The sequence below is a fragment of the Muntiacus reevesi genome, chromosome 21 (genome assembly GCF_963930625.1).
Source record: "Muntiacus reevesi chromosome 21, mMunRee1.1, whole genome shotgun sequence".
Classification (NCBI taxonomy): domain Eukaryota; kingdom Metazoa; phylum Chordata; class Mammalia; order Artiodactyla; family Cervidae; genus Muntiacus; species Muntiacus reevesi.
In genome coordinates this window covers 3,136,929-3,164,121 of record NC_089269.1, presented here as the reverse complement: position 1 = coordinate 3,164,121, position 27,193 = coordinate 3,136,929, and the positions used below count along the sequence as shown (strand labels likewise).

The following is a 27,193-nucleotide window of genomic DNA, read 5'->3' as shown; positions in this document are numbered from 1 at the left end:
GAAAAACAAAACATTTTGTAACACCTTAAATATGTGTGTGTAAAATATACGCATGCATATATACAGATACAAATGAACACACTACGGTGATAGGAAGTAATTAAAAAACTGATAACCATAGAATACAGACTGGAAACTGGGCCTCTTTTTACACTCCGTGACCCCTTTTTTCTGAGTATGGAACCTCTTGCCATTTTGACAAGTTTTTTAGTTTCTTTTGGCAACAAAACCTCAATTTTGTTGGCCTTAAAGTCCTTATTTCTTGACAGGTGCTCATCAAGACCACACCTTTCCCCTAAATTTCTGCAACATATCTAACTGCTTCAATCTAGTCAGGACATTTCTCCTTTGTCTAGCTATATCTTCTGTACTTCATTCTGATCACCCTTCTCATTAAACAGCTGTACAGAAGCCTCATGTTTATTTATTATTTGAACATAACTCATGAAGGCATGATTCAAATCTCTGAATGCACTAATATATTTCATAACAAGCATATCTGTAGGTGTTTATATTCTGATAATGTCTTCATGTGCTCAGCCATCTATATTTGATGAAAAGCTATCATTTTTCCCTCGCAGATTTCAAACATCTGTGGAGCTAGCTAATGCACAGACACGGACTTTCCGTATGACCTTGGACAATCTTGTTCTGTCTCCTGAGTCTGTAAGTCTGTGACTCGGGGAAACATTATAATGCAGGTCATTTTTCAGGAACATTACAATAATTAGAAATTGTGAAGTGGTTCGGATTTACCAGCCAAAGCTTGACGATTTTGGAAATGCCAGTCATGCAGACTATGTACAATCATGTACGTTAACTCTTTTAAGGCAGTAGGCAATCACTCAGCAGGTACCCCAGGCTGCCTTATTGACCCAGAGTGAGGGGTATACTCTGGCTCAGTCCCTGCCTGTCTCCTCTGCCCTTGTCTTTTCTAGATCTTTGCCGACTCGTGGTTTTGGGAGGCTGCAAACTCGAGACGGGCGAGCCTCAGCCATCCTCAGGCGCTGTCCCACAGGTGTCCGGCCCCTGCCCTGTTGGTCTGCACTGAGAGTTCCACCTCTTGAGCTACACCACGGCATTCCTACATTTTGACCTGAGTCGTTATCGCTGAGTCTGACTTTCGCTGCATCCAAAGCCAACTGCTGAACGCCCTTCTCGTTTCTAGAGTTGTGCTTTATGGATCAGCCAGGATGCCGGCATCTTCTCACCTTCGCTCCCATCCTCAGCACAGTTCTTGTTCTAACAAGGGGGTGCTCATACCTCAGCGTCCAGTCTTGAAACCCTTTCTCCCTCGTCCTCTGCATGCCCCAGTTGGTATAAATGGGAATCTATCAATACCCTGCCCCCAACCTAAGGTCCTGCCTGGGGAATCTATGCAGTTCCTTTTTGAACCTGGGGCTTCTACCCTTCTTTCCAATCATCCTGTCTTAAGGCCAAAGGGTAACCCCTCATGGCCTCCTGAGCCGGCCTTCTCCTCTTGAACTGATGTTGCAGGTGTCCAAACCTCTCTGGAAATCTGGGAGTCAGCTCTTCAGTCTCCATTCCTGTTCTATCTAATCTTGGATGGGTCCTTCTGATTTTTGTTGTCCTTTTGTCCCTACATGTGCCTGAGACGTCTGTTTCCTTGAGATCTTTGTCTGTGGGCATCCAGGCCCATTTCATACAATCTGCCGCCCGACTAACAGATGGCAGCTGAACAAGAAGTCCTCTGGACAAAGAAGTTTAGAAAAAGCTCTGCTAGAAATGTTTTTCAGGTTTCCTCTTTTGTAGGATTATATTTAAGACTTTAAAATACTGATATGCATCCACAGAGGTGAAAATATATAATTTTTCCAAATATATTTGTTAAAGGACTATTTTTTTCCAAGGATTTCTTGAAAACCTAGAGCAAAATGTGTTCTATGAAATGTATTTTGAAAAAATTTTTTAGAAGATTAAGCTAGGGATTCCCCATGACTTCTTTCAGTTTTATCGATTCTGATTCAAAGATTCACAAGAACTTTTTGGCCAATTCAGTGTTTTGGAGGAAAGTGATCAAGGTAGAAAAATTTGTTAGTACTTAGTTAACTCTGTCCAAGGAGTAGAGAAGCACTGTATTTTATTTACTGGGAAGTTCTTTTGTGTGATGGAGCAGGGAGAAAGCAGAAAACGAACCTTCTCTTATTTATTCAACCATTGTGAGAGTATTTATTGAGACTGCAACGTGCTAGTCATTATTCTAGACGCTGGAGTGTTAAGGACAGACAAGACCAGTGCTCCCCCTGCCCTCGGGAGTCTTAGGGAAGCTAAAGCAAGCCACCTAGTACCTTCACTCTGAGTTTGGGCATCAAGCGTCTCATTTTTAATTTTATATTAAGTTTGAGTTCTTAAAGCTTTAGGAGCATCTCTTTTTGTAATAAACTGGATTCAGGTTTGTCATTCCTTTAAAATTAAAGAAAAGTGGCAAGTACATAAGCAAATATGCAGCAGGTATATATACACAGAAATACTTATAAACTGTATACACAGATATGACCAAGATAATTTTTTATCTAACATTAGAAATAAAATGCTATTATTGACACACACAACCATATATATATATACACACACATATATATATATATACACACACACACATATATGGATTTCTCAGAGAATTATTCAGAACACTTACATTAAAATAAGCAAGGGTAACTCTGAAAATGCAGATTTGCACTCCAAATATTCTGATTCAGCAGGGCTAAGGAATATGCATGTTAAACTAACGCTGCATAACACACTTATGCACACTGACATTGAAGGACTTCTGATGCTGAGACTCCAGGATGGGAGAGAGCTGGAGCTTGTCACCCCCTGGCCCTAGATTGGACAGAGAGACTCGCGTTGCAGCGGCAAGGTTGGCAGGAAGGAAGGCAGGCACCCAATCTCCCAGTGGGGTTGGTACAGAAGGTACCTGATCAGTAAGTGTTCCAAGAGTGTTAATTTTCTTTCCTCTGACACCCCTCAGATACAACGCAATCAACAGCTGAGCATGCCTGGGGGCTTCTTACCGTTTCCTCCTCAGTTAGTGTATTTTATTTTGTCTTCACATGACCTCACTTGAGGAGATCCCTAGATTTTCTCCTAAGAGATGGGAAGTCCTTGCTGTCGTTCAGTCGCTAAGTTGTATCCGACTCTTTGCGACCCCACGGACGGCAGCACGCCAGGATTCCCTGTCCTTCACTATCTCTTGGAGTTTGCTCAAACTCACGTCCGTTGAGTCAGTGATGCCATCCAACCATCTCATTCTGCCTAGTCTATTTACACGTTGATTTTATTATTTGTTTTAATGTTAGTTAGGTACTAATAAAAGTTCAAATACCAGGGTACAGAGGCTTGTGGGATTTACTTCTCACGTTTCACAAAAAATTTAACAGCCTGCTGGTTTCAGATCAAAACTCTAGAAGCCTCCATCACCACATTTCCTGTTTGTAACTGAACAAAGTACACGCAGAAGATTTTAAGAAGAGAGAAAAACCGGAGGTACAGATAAAGTTTACTGACACTTCTCACTTAACAGAGCAACATTACTTAGAAAAAAAAGCTTGCGGGAGTATTTTTAATTCATACATTTGCCTATGGCTACATAAGGATTTCTCAAAGAAAAAAAGCATGACAGGTAAGTGGCATTTTAAATTTTGCTCAATTCATGTGCCTAAGAATTTACATAATAATGTCTAAGCCTCTAGCAAAAAGATACTTAATAAAGGTTTGGAAAGTAATTAAGTTTACACAATTATTTGAAAAGTGTGAGATGAACTTTATAATAATTAGAATGTATTTGAAGTATATCAATGAGCGTAAATTGCCTACTTTGTCTTAAAAAGTTGGACCGTATTTTATAATTAAAGCTAATTGTAGCTATTGGTATGTGTTCCTTGATGCATGCCAAGTTGCGTCAGTCGTGTCCAACTCTTTGTGATCCTATAGACTGTAGCCAGACTCCTTTGTCCGTGGGATTCTCCAGACAAGAATACTCCAGGCAAGGGTGGGTAGCCAGTGCCTTCTCCAGGAGATCTTCCTGACTCGGGGACAGAACCTGGTCTCCTGCGTTGCGGGCAGATTCTTGATTGCTGAGCCACTGGGGAAGCCCCTGTTCCTTGATACTCGTCCCATTCAAAGTACTTGTTCTTTTTAGAGGATCCTTCCTTGAGCTTGCATATTCCTTTTTACAGTTTAACTATAAAGCAAGAAAAGCATCCTGGGGTTGACATGTGTGCACTGCTATATTTAAAATGAATAACCAACAAGGCCCCTCTGTACGGCACAGGGGACTCTGCTCGGTGTTACATAACAGCCTAATCGAGGAAGGAATTTGAAAAAGGACAGAGACATGCATACACGTACCTGAACCGCCTTGCCGGACACCTGAAACTATTAATAACATTGTTAATCACCTGCACTGCAACATAGAATAAAGTGAAAAAATAAAGCAGGTTAGAAGGAACAACGTTCTAATTCCTTACACTTTAGGCATTATATTAGCTTCCCAGAAATCAATTCAAACATCAATACTCAGAGAGATGACAATTTGCAAAGGCCAGTGAAAATACCATCACCTTTGGAATGGACTATGAGGGTTGAACGCACATTGATTAGCTTAATTTCTGCTCCATGTTGACTATCATTCCTCCTTTATTCTTTAATGTACTTTTAATTTCTTTAAAGAAATGTTATAAGAGAAAAGTGAAAGTCACTCAGTTCTGTCCAACTCTTTGGGATTCTATGGCATTCTCCAGGCCAGAATACTAGAATGTATAGACTTTCCCTGCTCCAGGGGATCTTCCCAACCCAGGGATTGAACCCAGGTCCCCCGCGTTGCAGGCAGATTCTTTACCAGCTGAGTACAAGAGAAGCCCCAGAATACTGGAGTGGGTAGCCTTATCCCTTCTCCAGCCTATCTTCCTGACCCTGGAATCGAACCGGGGTCTCCTGTGTTGCAGGCAAATTCTTTACCAACTGAGCTATCGGGGGAAGCCCCATTAGAAGAGAAATATGTATAATATATAAAGTGGGAGAAGTGTGGAATACAAATGAAAAAATTTAGTTTCCATCACTCTAGAAAATATTATCTTGTATTTCCTTCCAACTTTTGCTTCTATGTATTCTACTTGGTTTGCTTTTCACAACTAAAATAATAATATTTATAAAATCATATGTTCAGTGTTTTTCACTAACATTATCACCATCTCCATCTTCACAGTAACTTCTGCTTAGTTGTTTTATAAGGATGCACTGTGACATCAATTGAGTTATAGTTTACTTAGCCATTTGTTTATTGTTAGACATTTATGTTGCATCCAGTCTTTTTATATTTTAAATGACAGAGGGATGAACAACTCTGTAGCTTTTTCTATACTAAGGATATTTTCTCAGGAAATATTCCTAGACACAGAATTACTGAATAAGAAGTTATGAACATTTTCAGTATCATTCTTGTCAAATTGCTTTTCCAAGGTTGTTGTCAATTCACTCTCACCCTAGAAGTGTTTCTCCTTAACAAGCTGGCCTCATTTTTATAAATCTTTACTAATTTGATAAGCACAACATGCTAAGCCATTGTTTAATATGTATTACTCTGATTATAATGAAAATGAACGTTTTTGTGTGGGTTTTTAAACTGCTTATAATTCTATCATTTGTGAATTACGTGATTACATCTTTTGCTTTTAATTGTGCTAATAGTATTTTTAATATCCATATGTATGAGCCATCTGTGGAAGATAATAGATACTATAATATCTGTGAATTTGCTTCCCAGTGTTTTGCTTGATGGATTTTAAGATTGAGTGATTGGATTATTCCACAGGGAACGTACACTGATGTATGATTTTCACAGTTCTCTTTACCTTTCCCAGGTACATGTACATATATTAGCAAAGAACAAAAACAATTGTGCCCATTTTGCTAGTTCCCTGCAGAAATGAACAGAGCAATACTATGAATAACTACAGTGAGCTGACAGTCATGGGGAACTTGGCAAGTGTGGGAAGGCTGAGGGTAGTGAATATGACATTCAACTATTTCCCATTAATTAATTTTAAATTTGGAGGAGAGGATAAAACTTTCTCCTTAGGATTTCATAGCTTATATTTAGATTTTTCCAGTGTAATGCAGGAACTCCTCCATTGACAATTAAGACCTAAAATTCCACAGGAGATAAAATATGTACAGCATTTGCCATTAAAGCCTCATAGATCTTAAAAGCCAAGAAACAAAATGAAACATGCTTAATGTGAAAAGAGACTCAGAGTATAGTATTTTTTTAAATTAGATAGGTGAAGTAAAGGAGAAAATAAACATGAACACAATGGAAAAGTGAGAAGATTCCTAGTTGAGTAAAAAGAATGTATGAAAAGTAAAATCCAAAGTTTTCCTTCTCTCCTACCTAAATGGCTTATTGGTAAAGAATCTGCCTGAAATGCAGGAGACTCCAGTTCATTGCTGGGTCTAGAAGATCCCCTGGAGGAGGTCACGGTAACCTCTGCAGTATCCTTGCCTGGAGAACCCCCAGGGACAGAGCAGCCCGGCGGGCCGCGGCCCCTGAGGTCACAGAGAGTCGGACACGTCTGGGCGGCCAAGCACAGCACTGAACACGTGGCTTGTCCTGCCTGCATCAGTAAGCGTGCCAGCATCCAAGATGCTCCCGAGCTTCTGTGTCCACGTAGTCAGCATCAGCCGAACCAAATGGCAAGAACGAATTCATTGGGCTGCTATTAATTTAATTTAAACAAAGATTCACTCTAGTTACACATCACTGTTTTTTGAGGGGAAAAAAAAAGATTTTCATTGTCTTGACTCAGTTTCTTTTCCCTGGAGCCTCAGTCATCTTTGGAGAGCAGTGAAAGCTTGTCTTTCAGAGACCAGATAGGACTCATTTATGAATCTTTTCAATGCAGATGTTCTTTAAAAGTAGGTCCAACACAATCATTTAATTAGGTAATAATCGACAGTGATCTTAAGAACAGTTAACCCAGCAATGATTGTCACGTAAAGCTCACAACTCTAAGAAATAAATACCTACAAATTGCTGGTTAATAATAAATAAATATTGAACTCTTTTCCAGACCTTTTTTTGTCATTTAATTTTCTCAGCATTCCTGACTTAAACAGGAAAGAAACAATTAACAAGCCTTCTTAAAACATTAAAGAAATGTATGGTTACAGTATTTTGTTGGATGAAGTTGCACACACCTATGCCATCTTCAGAGGCTCTTGCCAAGGTGGTTCTCCCACAGGAAACAGTAAGTACATATACAAAATGGAGCAGCGAAAAGTACAGAAAAATACAGATTCATCTACAGCAGGGATTTCGGCAGACTTCAAAATCCCAATAGGTCTTCCCAAGTTTACCAATTCTGAGCTTAATTATGAAAGAAATGACAAGTCTAATACTAGAGGAATCATAACATCTAGCCTTAAAATCTAGCCTCCACCTCTCTCTGCTATGTACACTTTCCTCCGGTTATCAGTAGGCATTGGTGAAGAGGAATCATGGGGTACTAGAAAGAGGGGACCTTTATGTCACACAGATGGTCTCTGAACACCAGATTTATAGTTGGCTTAGTATGCCGGTCAGGCTTCCCTTGTGGCGCAGCTGGTAAAAAATCCACCTGCAATGCAGGAGACCTGGGTTTGATCCCTGGGTCGGGAAGATTCCCTGGAGAAGGGAATAGCTACCCACTCCAGTATTCTGGACTAGACAGTCTATACACTATACAGTCCATGGGATCACAAAGAGTCGGACACAACTGAGCGATTTTCATTTTCACTTTATGGCGAGGGTCAGTGATCTGCAGAAAGTCACACCTTCTGCCTTTTTCACCTATACACTGTTCCAAAACAGACGCTCCAAAGCTTCATATTGCTAATGTTCCTCTTCCCCTCATGGCCCCTTCCTAACATGTATCATTCACTTTTCAAATAACCTATTCTTAACAGACACATTTAAGTTTGGCAGTTTTCAGTTTTTGCATTAAAAAGTTTTTTACTTGAAAGCCTGGGACTAGATTTGAGAATCTCTTCCAGTGATCCAGTCCGTGGCTCTAGTGCCTTTTATTGGTGGGATAATGCATAAGGACAGCAGTGGCAGAGGCTGTGCAGACAGTGGCAGTGTGCAACAAACAGTCATCAATAATGTGCCTAGTTTGCAACCAAATGATCACCACAATAAGAAATGTTCATTTCATGAGGAGAGTCCATGGGGACTGTAATATCAGTACTTTTATGTTGAACTATCAGTTCAGTTCAGTCGCTCAGTCATGTACACCTCTGCGACCCCATGGACTGCAGCATGCTAGGCCTCCCTGTCCATCACCAACTCCTGGAGCATGCTCAAACTCACGTCCATTGAGTCGGTGATGCCATCCAACCATCTTATCCTCTATCGTCCTCTTCTCCTCCTGCCTTCAGTCTTTCCCAGCATCAGAGTCTTTTCCGAGGAGTCAGCTCTTTGCATCAGGTGGACAAAGTATTGGAGTTACAGCTTCAGCATCAGTACTTCCAATGAATATTTATTTATGGATGGACTGGTTGGATCTCCTTGGAGTCCAAGAGACTCTCAAGAGACTTCTCCAACACCACGGTTCAAAAGCATCAATTCTTCAGCGCTCAATTTTGTTTATAGTCCAACTGTCACATCTATACATGTCTACTGGAAAAACCATAGCTTTGACTAGACAGACTTTTGTTGGCAAAGTAATGTCTCTGCTTTTTAATATGCTGACTAGGTTGGTCATAGCTTTTCTTCCAAGCAGCAAGCATCTTTTAATTTCATGGCTGCCATCACCATCTGCGGTGATTTTGGAGCCCAAGAAAATAAAGACTCTCACTGTTTCCATTGTTTCCCCATCTATTTGCCATGAAATGAAAGGACCAGATGCCATGATCTTAGTTTTTTGAATGTTGAGTTTTAATCCAACTTATATTTAAACTACTATTATTAGCCCCTGGTGGGTTTTCCTGCTGGCTCAGCTGGTAAAGAACCTGCCTGCAATGTGGGTACCCGGGTTTGATCCCTGGGTCAGGAAGATCCCCTGGAGAAGGAAATCACAACCCACTCCAGTATTCTTGCCTGGAGAAGTCCATGAATGGAGGAGGCTGGTGGGCTATCGTCCATGGGATCACAGAGAGTCCGACATCAGTGAGCGACTCACACACACACATTAGCCCCTGGTAGTTGAAAGCTAGTTAGAAACTTCAGTCATGGTTTTCCTACCTGGCATCGCCTCACTGATAACGTACCAAAATTTTAGTTTTTTAACAGTATAGATAGCTAACTTAAAATTGTGTAAGAGTACTATTTAAAAGCTATATGCAAGTAATTACAACTAATGAATAATGGTACTAAAGATTGCATTTGTCAGGCAAGAAATTTTAGGTACTTTGCACATCCGCTGGTATAAGAGGCACTGTTAGTATTGAATAGATACCCACACGGGAATACAGCATACGGAAGGTAACTCAGTAAGAGGAGGTATGAAGTATGTGTGTGAGTCTGTATATGTGAACATTTACACAAAACTACCATTCAGGTTGAAAATCTCCACCATTTAGCTATTCAATATCTTCTCATCTCTGTGGTTTTTGTTTTGCTTTTCAAAATAGGGCATTTATTGTTGGCAATCAAAATTTTTGAAAGATATCAAGAGTGTCATGCAATACAAAGCTTCCAAGTAAAAACCTTCCTAATTTTAACCCGTATCACATTACAAAAGAAAAATATCTTGGGGAATAGAAGGGTTACACAGGATTCATAGACTCCTAAAATCAGGGGAAAACTAGAGACCATGTGAAACAAACCCTGACATATTAGAATTTAGCCTGTTTTAAAATGTCTGCAACTGATCAAAGCAAATTTACTGTTCTAGTCAATGACAAAACCCAGCCCTAAAGGGATGTACAGTGTGGTCCAAGTTCTTTCCTTGGAGTTGATGTATTTCATGAAAATTATTAGGGTTTTCCTAAAGCCGTTAGTATAAATGTAATCTTGTGATATTGCTTTGGTTATTTCTTTGCTGCTCAGAGCAAAATTATCTTCTTGTAACAATTAATGGACTAAGGAAAGTTCATCAGTGAAATATATTTTTGTGAATGATAAGAATTTACAGCTAGAATCAGTGTAATTTTAAAATGAAATTAGGATTTTCTGCTTGCTGCTTTGAAGTGCACCTTTTCCTACTCTGCTGTGTTTTATTTATACAAAGCACAACAGTTTATTGAGTGTATACTAAATACTAGATTCTGTGGGAAATGGAAAGGGAAAAAAGGTAAGTGCAAAGGAGACTGATTTTGTTAGTTCTCCAAAGGATGATTTTATTCGTTCTCCCAAGGGTGATAAACTGTAGACTTATTATATTTTCTGTGCATTTATTTGCTCTCTTACCCTTCCCCCAGACAGAGAAGTACTAGTACATAGAACCGTACCTATAAATAGTACATAGAATAGTACATAGAATAGTACATAGTACATACACAGACGAGAACCAAAGAAATCAGCGCAAAGAGAAGAGGAACAAGGGGTACAATTAATTCACAAAAGTGAGCAGCTTATAATCCTATTGCGTCTCAAATGATGCACAAGGTCAGAGAGGTGACCACTGACAATACTGACCAGTACAACATTCACATGGATTATTAGAGTAAACATTTATCCTTTCTCGAGGAGATCCTCAGCTTCTTATACCGTTTGTAACGTGATCTGAGCTACCAGCAGGAAGATTTCATTCAGAAGCTTTGTATTTCATTACATTTTTGATACCAGTGATGTATTAAACAATATCTTCTAGCCTATAGCATCTCTATCATTAATAAATTCAGCAGCAAGTTTCATACAATTGGTTCTTTTTCTTAAAATAAGTTTTATTTTGTCCTGATAACAAAGGCAGAAGATGTAGAAAATGGAAGAGAATAAAAAGAGCAATAAAGAGTTAATTTTTATTTTATGACTACAAGCTGAAGTTTAGCTCTGTTGCTATTTTACACAGGTCATCAGCTGAGATGGAAGTAAGTTCTATATTCTCTTAAGAAATCTTGGGAACTTAACTAGGACATGTCCTGGTGTAGAAATAATCAAAGCCTCCATTCAGAGGTTGACCTAGGGAAAATCTGCAGGGAGAGTCAAAAAATCTTCCAAAATCTGTTTTGCACCTTTTAACCATGTGTATAAATGAATGATCAAATCCCTAAAATATATGACATGATGATTAGATGCAGTAATTCTAGATGGTCAGTGTGATCAATGCAAAGATATAGAGGAAAATAATAGAATGGGAAAGACTAGAGATCTCTTCAAGAAAATTAGAGATACCAAGGGAACATTTCATACAAAGATGGGCAAAATAAAGGGCAGAAATGGTATGGACCTAACAGAAGCAGAAGATATTAAGAAGAGGTAGCAAGAATACACAGAAGTACTATACAAAAAAGATCTTCATGACCCAGAAAACCACGGTGGTGTGAATACTCACCTAGGGCCACCTGGAATGTGAAGTCAAGTGAGCCTTAGGAAGCATCACTACGAACAAAGCTAGTGGAGGTGATGGAATCCCAGCTGAGCTATTTCAAATCCTAAAAGACGATGCTATGAAAGTGCTGCACTCAATATGCCAGCAAATTTGGAAGACCTACCAATGACCACAGGACTGGAAAAGGTCAGGTTTCATTCCAATCCCAAAGAAAGGCAATGCCAAAGAATGTTCAAGCTATCGCATAATTGCACCAAACTCACATGCTAGCATGGTAATACTCAAAATTCTCCAAGCCAGGCTTCAATGGTATGTGAACTGTGAACTTCCAGATGTTCAAGCTGGATTTAGAAAAGGCAGAGGAACCAGAGATCAAATTGCCAACATCGGCTGGATCATTGAAAAAGCAGGAGAGTTCCAGAAAAACATCTACTTCTGCTTTATTGACTATGCCAAAGCCTTTGACTGTGTGAATCAGAACAAGCTGTGGAAAATTCTGGAAGAGATGGGAATACCAGACCACCTGACCTATCTCCTGAGAAATCTGTTTTCAGGTCAAGAAGCAACAGTTAGAACTGGACATGGAACAACAGACTGATTCCAAATAGGAAAAGGAGTATGTCAAGACTGTATATTGTCACCCTGCTTATTTAACTTATATGCAGAGTGCATCATGAGAAATGCCGTACTGGATGAAGCACAAGCTGGAGTCAAGATTATCGAGAGAAATATCAATAACCTCAAATACGCGGATGACACCACCCTTATGGCAGAGAATGAAGAACTAAAGAGCCTATTCATGAAAGTGAAAGAGGAGAGTGAGTTAGCTTAAAACTCAACATTTAGAAAACTAAGATCATGGCATCCAGTCCCATAACTTCATGGCACATAGATGGGAAAACAGTGGAAAGAGTGACAGACTTTATTTTCTTGGGCTCCAAAATCACTGCAGATGGTGACTGCAGCCATGAAATTAAAAGACACTTGGTCCTTGGAAGAAAAGCTATGACCAAGCTAGACAGTATTTTAAAAAGCAGAGACATTACTTTGCCAACAAAGGCCTGTCTAGTCAAAGCTATGGTTTTTCCAGCAGTCATGTATAGGTGTAAGAGTTGGACTATAAAGAAAGCTGAGTGTTGGAGAATTGATGCTTTTATACTGTGGTGTTGGAGATCCAGCCAGTCCATCCTAAAGGAAATCAGTCTTGAATATTCATTGGAAGGACTGATGCTAAAGCTGAAACTCCTCGGAAAAGACCCTGATGCTGGGAAAGGTTGAAAGCAGGAGGAGAAAGGGAGACAGTGGATGAGATGGTTGGATGGCATCACTGACTCGATGGACATTAGTTTGAGTATGCTCCGGGAGTTGGTGATGGACAGGGAAGCCTGGCGTGCTGCAGTCCACAGGATTGCAAAGAGTTGGACATGACTGAGGGACTGAACTGAACTGAATTCTAGATGGACCATTTCTAAAGCAAGGCTGTACTGTGCTAAGTCACGTCAGTCCTGTCTGACTCTTTCTGACCCTGTGGACTGTAGCTGCCAGACTCCTCTGTCCAGAGGATTTTCCAGGTCAGAATACTGGAGTGGGATGCCATGCTGTCTTCCAGGGGATCTTCCTGACTCAGGGATTGAACCCGAAGCTTTTGAGACCTCTGCATGCAGGCTGATTCTTTACCACAGGGCCACTGGGGAAGCCCAAGCAAGGCTACAAGTCACCCCTAATTTTGGCCAAAGGTAAATTATTAAAACAGTTATTAAATTCTTAATTTTAAGCAGTGCAGCTTTTTGGTTAATATTCTATATTCTTAGATAAGTTATACTATACTACACTATATTATTTTCTGGGCCAAAAATAAAAATAAACCATAAAGAACATCTGCCAAAAACTTATTTTAGTTTTAAATGCAGGAGCTAGTCTTCCATTATTCTCCAATAAAGAATAGACAAAACAACTATTTCATGAGGCAACTCTTGGTTTATGTAGATAGAACCTTGTTGTCAGCTTATAGGAAGAAATCCATTTTTCTGTTCTCATAGTAGGAAAGTGTACATTTAATACATAACAGTAAACATATGAGGTTTTTAAGGTAAAGGCTGAAGAGAAGAGAATGAAAGCACATCCCCATTTCATGCTTCTCAAAATGATTATGTGGTCTGTGACGATTGTTTCTACTCACCCTGACTCTCGTGTTTTATGCAAGCAACCCAGTTTTATGCAAGCATATGTATCCTGGGTTGCAACAGAGTTCACAGCTTACCTCAGCTAATGGTATTTTCTAAATTCCTTTTTTCAGGGGATTTTAATGGATACTACTCAAACTCCTCAAAGACTGACTTTTTTAAACAAGAAAATAAAATATTACCTTTATAGTTGTGACCACCCATAAATCTAATCAGATAACCAGCTGTTAGAACCAGCTTCCTTGTATCAAGTTTCCTAGGATACAACTTCTAGGTAGATTTTTTGGCAAATGCAGGCTCAGGGCAAAGAGAATTAGGATGGTAAATTGATGAATGGCGTCACCAGAGCGACAATGAGTCACTCTTTCTCAGTGGTCTGTTTCCTAGCTGCTGGGAAATAGGTCTTCTTCTCAATAGTACTAGAGACAGATGTAAGAGAATCTTCAATCTGTCTTTTCCTGGACTGTGGATGTGTCTGGATTTCATACTTGAGCAGAACCCTTCTGCTGGCCCTGGTTATGAAGTTGCCCTCTTCACTTTACTCTTCATTTAGTCAGTTGACACATAATTAGGGATCACCTACTTTGTGCTGAATCGGAAATAGAAATAATAGTAGGAGTCTTACTATTGTGTGTGTTCAGTCGCTAAGTCGTGTCCAACTCTTTGTGACCCTGTGGACTGCAGCACACCAGGCCCCCCTCTCCCCTACTGTCTCCCGGAGTTTGCCCAAGGTCATGTCCTGTGAGTTGGTGATACCATCCAACATCTCATCCTCTGTCGCCCCCTTCTCCTTTTGCCTTCAATCTTTCCCAGCATCAGGGTCTTTTTAAAGGAGTCAGCTCTTCACATCAGGTGACCAAAGCAAGAAGATAACAACAATAGCAATAGCTACCATTTATTGAGCGTTTTATTAGTGAGAAGCATCATTACACAAATCTCTCTATATGTCTTTTCTCAACGAGTCCTATTAACAGTAGGTGCATTGAGGAAATTGAAGTGTGAAGATAAAAGATCAATAAGACACTCTTTCTCTCCTTTGGGAAGTTCAGTCTAGCAGGGAGGAGTTTTCATACATAAATGATGACTCTGATGTTTGTTGCAATGTAGAGGGATAGATGAGTTGTCACGTGGTGCGGGACAGGCAGTACTGCGTGAGTGCTCCAGAGAGAAGGCACTTTTGAAGGGTGACTAGGGATTTGTCAGATGGCCAAGGAGAAAGGTGTTTCAGGAAAAGGGGCAAATGTCCAGACATAAAGTACGGTCTCTATTGAAAATTGCAAGTGCTTCAGAATGACTGGAGCATGGTCTATTATTGGGCGTGTGTAGTAGACAAGTCCTGAAAGACAGACAGAAAATTTAAAGTAATATTCTGTAGAAATAACTTTGCCAAAAGAAGTCTGTATAGTCAAAGCTATAGTCTTTCCAGTAGTCGTGTATGGACGTGAGAGTTGGACCATAAAGAAGGCTGAGCACTGAAGAACTGATGCCCTCAAATTGCGGCATTGGGAGAAGACTCTTGAGAGTCCCTTGCACAGCAAGGAGATCAAAGCAGTCCATCCTAAAGGAAATCATCCCTGAATGTTCATTGGAAGGACTGATGCTGAAGCTGAAGTTCCAATACTTTGGCCACCTAATGGGAAGAAGTCAGCTCATTGGCGAAGACCCTGATGCTGGGGAAGATTGAAGGCAAAAGAAGAGGGTGACAAATAATGAGATGGTTGGATAGCATCACCAACTCAATGGACATGAACTTGGGCAAACTCCAGGAGACAGTGATGGGCTGGGAGGTCCATCAGGCTGCAGTCCAAGGCGTTGCAAAGAGTCAGACATGAATTAGTGACTGAATAACAACAATGACAAAACTCGTGGCAAAGAAAGAAAAGGGATCCCCAGGCGGCCCGGTGGTAAAGAATCCGCCTGCAATGCAAGAGACGCACTTTCAATCCCTGGGTCAGGAAGTTCCCCTTAGGTAGAAATGACAACCCACGTCAGTATTCTTGCCTGGAAAATTCCATTGATGGAGGAGCCTGGCATGCTACAGTCCATGGAATCACAAAGAGCTGGACACACCTGAGCACACAACATGCAAAGAAAAGTGTGATGTCCTTTATATTTAGGGCAGAGGTGGGAGCAGCCACCTTCTCCTGAAGGACCTAAGTCACAGGCTCCAGAGAAAAAATAAAACGACAACTTTCTCCAGAAACTCTGGAAAAGGGGAGCGAATGGGAACAGTGTGCGTAAAGATAGTAGTTGGGTTAAGAGCGGTGATTGATGGAGCAAGGATTAACACCAAGAGCCACAAAGTCAGGGCCAATTGAACTAATAGGAACAGAGGCCGAACTGACCTGAGAAGGGTCTGCTTAGTACTCTGTGTTCAAACACTGGCCATCAAGATGGCAAAATTCTTTGATCCAGTAATTCAGTTTCAGGAATTTTTACCTTGAAATAAATTAAGATTGGGTGTATAGTTTTGGTTAAATATAATCATCACAAAATTTCTTACATAACTAAAAATTAGAAGCAATTTAAATGTCTAAAAATAGGGGATTGGTTAAATTATGGGAAATCCATACATGGAATATAGGGCAGCTAAAAGAAATGAAGGGATATTTAGCTTCTAGGAAAAGAAGCATGCTGTATAATTATCAGGGGGAAGCAGATAACAGTATAGTCACTATAATTAAATCATATGCCTCATGACCAAAACAGCTTCTATACAGAAAATAAGTTTGAAAGTGCATTAGCCAAAATGTTCACAGTGACTGTCTCTTGATAGTAGGATTATAGTTGATTCTTATCTTTTTTAGCTTATCTGAGTTTACTAATTGTTTTTAACTTTGAACATGGATGATTGTATAAGCCTGGCTTTTTTGTAGCAATTAAAGTTCATTTATTTAAGTGTCACCAGACACAGTGAGTGTAGAGGGTGATGATGAGAGTCCACATTTGGTTGAGTGAACAACCTAAAATGGTAGTTGTGACATACCGCAATAGAAAAGACTGTGTGTGCTCAAATTGCTTTAAAATGTGGAAGAATCTAGACTGTATCTAGACTGTGGTCCTAAAGGGACATATACAAGGAAAAGAAAGGAAGAAAAATCTTTAATAATAAAAATCATCATTTTAATAACAGAAATCAGAAGTTAATAACCCCGTATTGTGACTGTGGCAATTAAAGCCCGGGCTTCCTAGGTGGTGCAGCGGTGACGAATCCAGCTGCCAATGCAGGAGACATGGTTTCAACCCCGGGTCGGGACGATGGCAGCCACTCCAGGACTCTTGCCTGGGAAGTCCCTGGACAGAGGAGCCTGGTGGGCTATGGGGATCCAAGGAGTTGGGACACAGCCCCGCACATACACACACACGTTGGGACAGCGAGGAAAGAAACCGAGAGGCGTCTGGCATGAGAGAGCTTGCTGGTTTCATTGTTCATTACAGTTAAACCAACCACCTAAAAGGGGTCGTTGTCAAAAGGAGTGGGGAACAATCAAGCTCTGAAAGTTTGCCTTAAAAATTTGCTTTAACCCAGCAATTTTACTGCCAGGAACCTTTCTGCAGATAAGCCCGCATACGTGGAAAATGTCCATCCAATAGACTTTCTTGCATCATTGTTTATAAAAGAAAAATGTTTTTAAAAAATCAGAACATCTGTCTTAGAGAATTGGGTATGTAATTTACATTACTGCAACACTACTGAAATTCTATGTAACCACTAAAAGTAACATACTAACATGGTAAAAATCTGCGAAACACACTGGTAGGATTTTTTAAAAAGGCTACTAAGTATAAATAAAAGGCTACTAAGTATAAATAAAAGGCTACTAAGTATAAGTGTCCCGCATGCATGTCTGCTCAGTCATGTCTGACTCTTTGCGACCCCATGGACAGTCGCCCACCAGGCTCCTCAATCCATGGAATTTTCCAGGCAAGAATACTGGAGTGGGTTGCCATTTACTACTCCAGGGGATCTCCCTGACCAGGGATCGAACCCACATCTCTTATCTCCTTCATTGGCAGGCAGGTTCTTTATAACTAACACCACCTTGGAAGCTCACTATTTATGTTTTAAAGCTGTTCATTTGCTTAGTCGTGTCCAACTCTTTGTGATCTCCTGGACTGTAGCCTGCCAGGCTTCCCTGTCGGTGAGATTTCCCAGGCAAGAATATTGGAGTGGGTTGCCATTTCCTTCTCCATTATCTTTAAATAGAGGGCCTTGAATATTATTCTGTATTTTGATAGTCAGACTTTTAAAAATTTGTACTCATTAAGTGCCTGTTTTTTTTAAACCATTAGACATAAAAATCAAATACTTCTAAAAATATATGCAGTATCATGAAATAACTAGAATTTCTAATATACTTAAGATAATTTACTATGTTATAGAATTCTATAAATATTTGTGGGATTATGTGCATGATGAACAAATTAGGCCCCTCCGAATCTCAGTGCTTTTAACCAAATTAATTTGCAGAAGTTTAAGTCTGTTAAACTATTGCAGAAGACTGTCTTTTCAGTTTTCTGATACTTTATGAAATATAAAGATTCCCATAAAGGAAAATGAAACCACACATTTCACTACCATTATCAGTTAACTTTTCCCATTTATCAATTCTTGAAAAGATTTTATAAATCCTATATGTACTATATGTCTGGCACAGCAGAACAGAAGACAGAAGTGGCCCTCTTTTGTCAGACTTGTAATATTTTGAGCATCTAATTACATAATACAAAATTAAAGGGAGAAGAGACATTAGTAGATAGAGTTTCTGGTGTGCTAAAACACCCGCAGGCTAGTTAAACAAAAGCAATGTATAATTGAATAAGTGACATGCAAATTATATGTATATGTACATGTATATCAAAAATATATATTTTATATATTTAATCACCTCTATGCCTAACCTTTGGAGAAGGAAATGGCAGCCCACTCCAGCATTCTTGCCTGGAGCATCCCTTGGATGGAGGAGCCTGGGGGGCTGACGTCTATGGGGTTTGCAGAGTCGAACATGACTGAAGCGACTTAGCAGCAGCAGCAGCAGCATGCCTAACTATGCTCATTTAAAAATAAATGATTCTGATAAATAAATAAAGCAACTCAAATACACAGAAGCGGTTCAACAACCATTGCAAGGTCAATAATTTGAAGGAAATTAAACAATTCAAGAGTCAAATCTGAGATACAAAAAACAAGTGAAATAGAGGAACACAAAGGGCATCTGTACTTGGGAGTCTTTATTTGATGGTTTAAAGGTAGGTTAAGGGCGTAGAACTCGTTTTCCTCCTATTAAGCTTTTGCCTCTACTGTTTATTGTGTTTAACATCGTGGTATTTGGATTTCTCTGAAAGGGCTTAAAATGTTCCAGGGAGTCACAGAGAGAAAGAGAGTGGGGACTATGAAGGAACATAACCTCTATTGCAATTGCTTTTTCACACTGCATTCCTAATTCTGTGTTTACACAATCATGCCCCCAACTAAACAGAGTTCCTTGAGGACAAAGATTCTGTTTTCTCTATCTTTGATTCCATAATATAGGGCATAGTTCCTGGCACAAAGAAATGTCTAATTGATACTGAGCGAATACACAAATCACATGCTATTTTTCTGGGGCCAGCATTCACATGGGTATAGGACTACTAAGATAATTAGTTGAATTTTATACATGTATGTAAATATATCCCATTTACATTTTATAGTATACTTGTAATTAGGCTAATTATCTTAGTGGTCGCTCATCTGTGTGTCAAGATTGGCATAAATAACCCAGGGCAGCTGATGGTAAGTATCTCACAAAACGCCCTTGCTAGCTCAGGAAGAAAGAAAGGCCTTCACAGAGGGGAGGGAGGACCGTAATCGACTCATCATTATCTCTTCTTGGGGCTCCAAATAGGATGAGAAAACTCCTCACGGCTAGTTGTGACAAAAGTGGTTACTCTGATTCCAGTGTTATTGTTTTTATCCCAACACACAGCGTCCTGTAGTACTGGGATTAGTAGAAGGTAATAAGTGATCCTCCACAGTAACGAAAGCATGTACGACTACACAGAGGATTAAAAAAAGGGGATAAGTGCAGCCAATTATGATTCTGCATAACTTGAAGTTCTTGATTTAGAACTGAATCTTTAGTAGCTAGACTAACAAATGCCAGCTTATTTCTTGACAGATTTGTCCTTCGTTCTGAATAAATACAGTGGTTTTGATTTTGGGAATACCCAGTTCCGAAAAAATGAGTAAGCAAGCATTACTAAGCATCTGTTTGCTTTTGTTTGCAGGAAACTCTGAATGCCACTTTTCTGTCTGGGCAATTCTAGCCTTCTTGGGCTTAGCTCTGACTATATCGCTGATCTTCAACATTTTCCACTACGTGGAAAAGCAGCGACAAGGTAAGACACTGAGAAATAGTCATATGATACCTGTTTGGAGATGGAGTCACTGGAAACGCTGTGGAGTAAGATAACTTTATGGAATGTTATTCATGTTTTTATCTATAGAGAATCTATTTGTTACGTTTTTTCACCCTGAGGGTTTGCTTAAGCATGTATTCTTGTTAGAAATGTAAACAGAGTCCCAATTTTAGCTCTTTAAGGTTCCACTCAAGTCTACTCAAGCTCCTCAGTATTATTCAGGATCTCTAAAGTGCAGCAGGCTTGCCTGGAAGATCAGAAGGGAATGGAAAAGCGATAGGTTGAACCACAGGCTTGTTATCAAACACTCCCAGGGTCAGCCACCGGCAGCGTCTCTTTTCAATAAACTGGGCAGAGGTTTTACCCCTGTGGCTTTCACCCTCTTGTGCCATGATTGGACTAAGGTGATGCCCAGTAAGGGGCACGGTATTTGCAGAGTAGGCACTCAATGTGGGTGTGTGTGTTGAATACAAGGATGGGTGGATGGAGGAAGGAAAGTTCAACTATTTCTCAGTGCTCTTAATATTCTAGAACCAGAACACTCTTGGAAGTGGGACATTTAAGTGATAAACAGAAAATGGAAATACAGTTTCTTTAAACAGATGAAAATAAATAAAGCAAAGCTAAGAAAATTGCAGAGAAGGCGATGGCACCCCACTCCAGTTCTCTTGTCTGGAAAATCCCATGGATGGAGGAGCCTGGTAGGCTGCAGTCCATGGGGTCGCTGGGAATCAGACATGACTGAGTGACTTCACTTTCACTTTTCACTTTCATGCACTGGAGAAGGAAATGGCAACCCACTCCAGTGTTCTTGCCTGGAGAACCCCAGGGACGGAGCAGCCTGGTGGGCTGCCGTCTATGGGGTCGCAGAGAGTCGGACACGACTGAAGCGACTTAGCAGCAGCAGTAACACAATTGAGTTAGAAACGTGTGCTCGAGGAAAAGTACATGAAGCTAATTTGGAACCGTGGCCAGTTTCCAGGGAGTCTCCTGTATTGGCAGGCAGGTTCTCTAGCCCTAGAGCTGCCTGGGAAGCCCGCTTTCAACCTATGCATCCCTTACTTCAGCCCTATGACTGCACGGCACTGTGGTGAATATCAGAGCGTAGAATCACTTTTCATCAGCGTGATAAGATCAGGACTGGTCCAGTTTTACTGACCTATCACCGCTGCGCTGTCAGCGAACGTTTGACAGAAGGACCCCTGCGTGCTGTGTTCTGTGTCTCATAAACCCTCTGTTCCTTATCTATTCCTGGTAACAGGAACCAGGGGAACCGCCCGCCGCTCCCAGGACTGGGGTCATAGGCTGAGACACATGCATGGATTTCCTCAGTAAACATTCTCCTTGCCACAAAACTGCTCAGTCACGACCCTCTCTTGAGATATGGGTGTCTTCTGACCTTATGACCATTGTTGGTTCCTTGTTCCCTTGGTAACGGTTGCTGCACGTTTGGTTTTCTGATCTTTATCATTGTCGAAAGAAACTCGACAGAAAGAAATTTCTGTACACTCACAGAAAGATCATTAAAACACCCGTGCTCCACCAGAGACTTGGGTCCGTGTCTCTCCCTCCCTCCCTCCGGCTAATTCCCTGGAGCTGGAAACCTGCGGAGCTCACTCTCCTGCCCCGGGCTTTCAAGGCCTCTTCGAGGGGCGCCCTGTGCCTCTGTGAGCGGTGCAAGCCCTCTCCTGGGCCTTTACTGGTTCTCTGCGTAACCCAGGGGATATTAGCTTCTTTCTCTTTCACTTTCTTATCGTTGGCTCCGGACCACCAGGTTCCGGTCCATTAAAGGACCCCACACTGCCCCAGAAGTATTTGGCTGCGCTAGTCTGTTACAACATGATGTCAATAGGTTTTGCAGTTCTCATTTTTGATTGTGTGTTGGAATTTGTTAATCCATATTCACACCATTTTCCCACCATACAAACTTTTTTCGGGAGTTGTTTATGATGATTAGTTGGCCACGGTTAATAGACAGTTGCCTAAACTTAAAATAAAAAAAAAAAAAAGCAGGTTTTTTAGAAGACAGACTTTTCCCCCCTTATAATTGCACAATCCCTTACCACCTCAGGCATGCTGTAAATGGCTCTTGCCTAAAATCGGCAGAGGGGAGGAACACTTAAAAAGAAACAGAAGATTGTAAATTACATTAATGTACTCTAAAAAAAATCAATGTTGGTTCCCTCAATTGTTTTTAAAACCATGACTTCTGAAATCAAGGTGACCTGTATTAGAACTCTGCTACTATTTACCCGAGAGATCCTGTTGGAGTCCTGTAAGTTCTGAGTTTTGGACTTTTTATCTCCAAAGTGTAGAGAACGCTCTCTGGAGCCTGGGCTCTGGGAGCAGCACGCAGCCACCCTCGCGCGGCGCTGGGGTTTAGCACGCGGCTCCTGCCCAGGCGCAGCGCGCGGCGCCGCCCGGGCTCCGGGCCTCCCTCCCGCAGCTGCCCGCGGTCTCGCCAGGCTTCGCGCTCCCGCCTTTCCTCCGGGCGCAGCCGCCTCCCCGTCCCGGCTGCCGTCTGCTGCGCAGTGCGGCGGGCTGGCCGCGTGCGGCGCTGCGCAGTCGTGTCCGGCTCTGCGCCCCCAGGGCTGGCAGCGGCCAGGCGCCTCTGTCCGTGGGGCTCCCCAGGCGAGAAGCCTGGCGTGGGCTGCCTCCTTGCAGGCAGATTCTTCACCAGCTGAGTGAGAATCACTTATCTGGGTACCTATGTCCCCTCCCGTCCCGTCTTGGTCCCGTCTTGGACCTCCCGTCCCTCTAGTTCAGCGCAGAGCGGGGAGCTGAGTCCCCTCTCCCGGCGGAGCGGAGCTGGGCCCCCTCTCGCCCGGCGGAGCGGAGCTGGGCCCCCTACCCCGGCGGAGCAGAGCTGGGCCCCCTACCCCGGCGGAGCGGAGCTGGGCCCCCTCTCGCCCGGCGGAGCGGAGCTGGGCCCCCTCTCGCCCGGCGGAGCGGAGCTGGGCCCCCTCTCGCCCGGCGGAGCGGAGCTGGGCCCCCTCGCCCGGCGGAGACGAGCTGGGCCCCCTCTCAGCCAGCGGAGCGGAGCTGGGCCCCCTCGCCCGGCGGAGCGGAGCTGGGCCCCCTCGCCCGGCGGAGCGGAGCTGGGCCCTCTCGCCCGGCGGAGCGGAGCTGCTGGGAGCAGCTTCCCGCCAGCTCTCCCTTTTCCCCTGGGTGGTGCATACGTGTCGATGCGACTCTGCCGGTACTTCGTACCCTCCCCTTCCCCTCCTGGCCTCACAATTCCATTCTGTCCATCCTCATATCTATTCCTGCCCCACAAAGAGGCTCTCCAGTACCGTTTTTGTAGTTTCCACATGACATGTGAATAGGATGTTTTCCTCTTTCTGACTTACTTCATTCTGTATGACAGACTAGGTCCCTCTCCATCTCCACAAATGGCCTAATTTCATTCCTGTTTATGACTGAGTAATACTCCTTTGTGTGGGCGTACCACATCCCCTTTATCCATTACTCTGTTCAGTGAACGTTAGTTTCTCTGGCTTCTCGCCCCTCCCACCGTCCCCACTCTCTCCAGCTCTCACCCCAATTCCTGCCCTGTCTCTTATTTAGCGTGTCTGTACAATAACCTGAGTTTCAGTGGTAACAGTTTGTTCAAACCACATACAGGTTCATTTTAGAGAATTTTGTGTAGGCTTCTTAGAATCGCTGCTAAATATCACCCTGCCTCAAATTAATTTATTTGAGCAGTAAAGAGCTCAAGACTTCTGGAATGTGTCCCTCTTCTGTATCCACACCAGTTCCTTCATGGTGATTTTAGGCCTTGCAGATGTATGAGGCCAGTGGGCTGCCCTGCTGCAGACCCTGTACCTCCCTTTCTAAGGATGGAGAGAAAGGGAGACCCCGGGGATGGGGAGAAACAGCTGGGGAGGGGGACCATGCTGGAGTACCCCAACCCTGCCACAGGCCCCTGATGCCCAGGCCCCTCAACGCAGCAGTGCCCCACCACTTCCAGCCAGGACTCTGCACCATCCCGAGGTCTGAGCCAGGTGCAAACTGTCTGACTACTCCAGGCAGGGTGAGGCTTTCAGAAGGGGCATCCCAAGTTTCAGCCCAGGGCCAAGTTTACACATGGGTGTTACCTCACACCATTATGTGCACCTTCCCATTCTTAGGTACCCTCCTTCTCCCACACCCGCTGCACAATCCCTTAGACCCGCAATCTGCTAGAAATTATGGTACCACCACCCTCTTCCACCAGGGCTTGGGTTGCGTCATGGATACGCTCACCTCTCAGCTCATGGATCCAGGAAAAACAAGAGACTTTTTTTGTTTTGACTTTACTCGATCTTTGCTCTTTAGGAGGAGCATGTTACCCTGGGTCTTGCACTTTACTGGTGTGGAAATCTAAGATTAACCTTGGAACAGCGTTTGTGGATGTTCTTATCCCATCTCCCCCTTTTCTCTCGGTAGCCCATTCCCAACCACTGCGGTATTACGAATGATCACCATCCTTTCTACTTCACATGAGCAAAGAACACTATCTTTCTTTCTTATCCAGAGATTCCAGGTGGATTTGGGATTAGTCCTGCAAACTGTTTGATTCCTTGGCAGTCAGCCTGAGGACCCTCCCTGACTTGTTTCTCCTGGACAGACAGACTACCAGAGATTCTATCCTATTTAGCCAGCTTTGCTGTCCCTTGGTCTCTGTTGACACTGCTCCTACCTCTGGCCTCATGTAACTTTTATTTCTACATCTCTGTGCTATTCTTTGTGGCTAAGAAACTTGCAAGATATGACTCCACCTTGGCGAACAGTTAGTGAATAAGTTTTTCTGGTTGTATTAAATAGCTTGCAAAAGAAAATCTCTGTTCCAGCAACAATGTAGTATCTACACATTCAATCAGATAGACAAGATAAGCCTCTCCTTGATGTTTTCTGTAGCAGGCAGGGCTCCGTAGAAGCTTTGAAATGGAGTTCTCCCTTCCCCCCAAGTAAATCTTTCATTTTTACGTGATTCTTTGTCCAAATATGTTCTTTAGGAGGATCACATTTATTTCTCTTTCTAGTAGGAATGCATCCACTTTTTCTTCCTTTAAGCCTAAAAAATATTCTTTAACCTTTCTTCTCTGTTTTGAGAAGGATAAACAACTGTACGGTGTATTCATACATCAAAGTCCTATCAGTGTATCTCCTATTTGCTAGAAAATTACAGCACATATTTCACACTAAAGATGTATCATAAAATTTGTATTATGGAGTTTAAGCCACGTACTCTTGCTTCTTATTGTTCCGTATTGCACACGGAAGGGTGAACACAACAGAGGGCAAAACAAAAGCAAATGTCAGCTCGCACCCTTTCAACCATGAGCCCGACCACAGCGTTTATATCTGAATCACGGGTGAGGATTATGAAAACTCACCCAGCTTTTCTCAAACTGAGTCTTACAAACATACCTGCTTTATAATAAAATAAAAACTGTCTTTTATTAAATATAACTGAAATGTTTAAGTAGCTTTTAAATCATGTCATTTAAACCTATAAGCACTCATAACAGGGCAAGCTCTTTTCAGGAGTCTGAACTTACTGATCTTTTTCCTTTGCTGTAAGCTCTAAACCTTTTATTGTAGTACCCCTATTTAAAGAGATCATGTTCTATTACGCTTCTTATGATAAGCATTGTAAGACTAAAGGGACATAAGTACTGATGGTCTTGCTTCAGATTATACATTTAAATTTTAAGAGTAATGTGATATGGTGACCTTGAACTTTTAATGTTTCCTTTCAGGGTGCTTCTTCAGTATGATTTGTTCTGATGTACAAAGTCCTTTACCCATTAATTATTTTCTTCTTCACATTGTTTTAGTTCCCTTTCTCCTTCCTTTTTCACACAAAACTTTCTGGTCTAAATCTTTGTTTTGCTTTTCTCTGCTGCTAATACATTGAACTACATTTTCCTTCTAGAGAGCGATCCTTCTACGTATTACAGCAGGGTATTTTCCAGGCACCATCATTTATACTCTAAGCACCTCCAGTTGGAAAACCCACATCATCTTTAAGAAGTATTAGTCAGTTTGGAGAAACATTTTTACTCCACACCTATGTCTTTTTCTCACTCTATTTAAGTACTGTCACTATTTTTGTTTAGTTTTAATCTTTTCTTTGAATTTACTACTCAGTTTATGACAAGCTTCCTCCCAAAAGAAGACTACATCTCAAATCAAGATTTATTTATAAGTCTTCAAAATAGCATTTAAATTACATTCTGTCAGCTACTTTTCAGCTAATCCATTTAATCTGAAAACTTCCCAAATTCAAGTTAGCACAATTAAACGTAGCTTGTTAGAGGATGTGAACTTAGAATGTATAATATTGATAACTGACTTTCTATAATGTTTTTATACAAATTACTTCATTTATCTCCCACATCTACTCCATGATATAGGCATTATTAACCCTACTGATATACACCAAGAATGAGTTCTACAATGATTTGCTTGTTCATCTGCAATGAAATATATTGAAGACCTGGCACCCAAATCCAGTTCTGATTCCTAGCCCTGAATCTGTTCCATGATACATCAAAGCTACAGTTTGACTAAATTTTTATGTATGCACTTTAGTTTCAGACAAATTTGAATAGTAATGACCTGAGTATAAACAAGTACTTCATATAAAAAGAAATCAATACATACTTTATATTTTCCAGTTAACAATTTTCTTGTCTATATTAACTAATTTTTGTTTCTATGCTTATTGAACTTATTTACATTTTCTCAAGCTTTCTCATTTTGTTGGGCTTCCATTAACTTGTGGCTACGTGCAGCAGTAGGCTTCTCCAGGTTTCTCCCAGCATCCGTGTTACATTCACATTCACAAGGCTAATCTGAAGGTGGTTGAAAACAGCATCTTTCAGATGCAGCCCATGGTAAGACATTTACTGTGGGCCAAAGAAGCATATTTGTGGCAGCTCCCAAACAGGTTACATTCACCACTTTTGGTCCCATAGCTGCTTGATGCTTGTGATTTGCAAAAAGTTCCCACATTTGGTCCTTAACAGAATTCTCCCAAATATATGGACATGTGGCATGTCTATTTTGCCCTCCAACATGGTGATTTTAATAATTTGAAACATTACTGAATAATATTTCTCTAACAGGTAA

At 41.5% G+C, this 27,193-nt stretch overlaps 1 protein-coding gene across 1 annotated transcript in view; it reads left to right on the top strand.

Moving 5' to 3' along the window:
• The first annotated feature begins 3,521 nt into the window (after positions 1-3,521).
• The window catches only part of TRAT1 (T cell receptor associated transmembrane adaptor 1), a 40,710-nt gene continuing 17,038 nt past the window's right edge, over positions 3,522-27,193 (top strand). The window contains exons 1-2 of the mRNA XM_065913805.1: positions 3,522-3,643; positions 19,943-20,053. Coding sequence (XP_065769877.1) covers positions 3,637-3,643; positions 19,943-20,053 — 118 coding nt within the window. The 5' untranslated portion in view covers positions 3,522-3,636. The remainder of the gene's footprint in view (positions 3,644-19,942; positions 20,054-27,193) is intronic.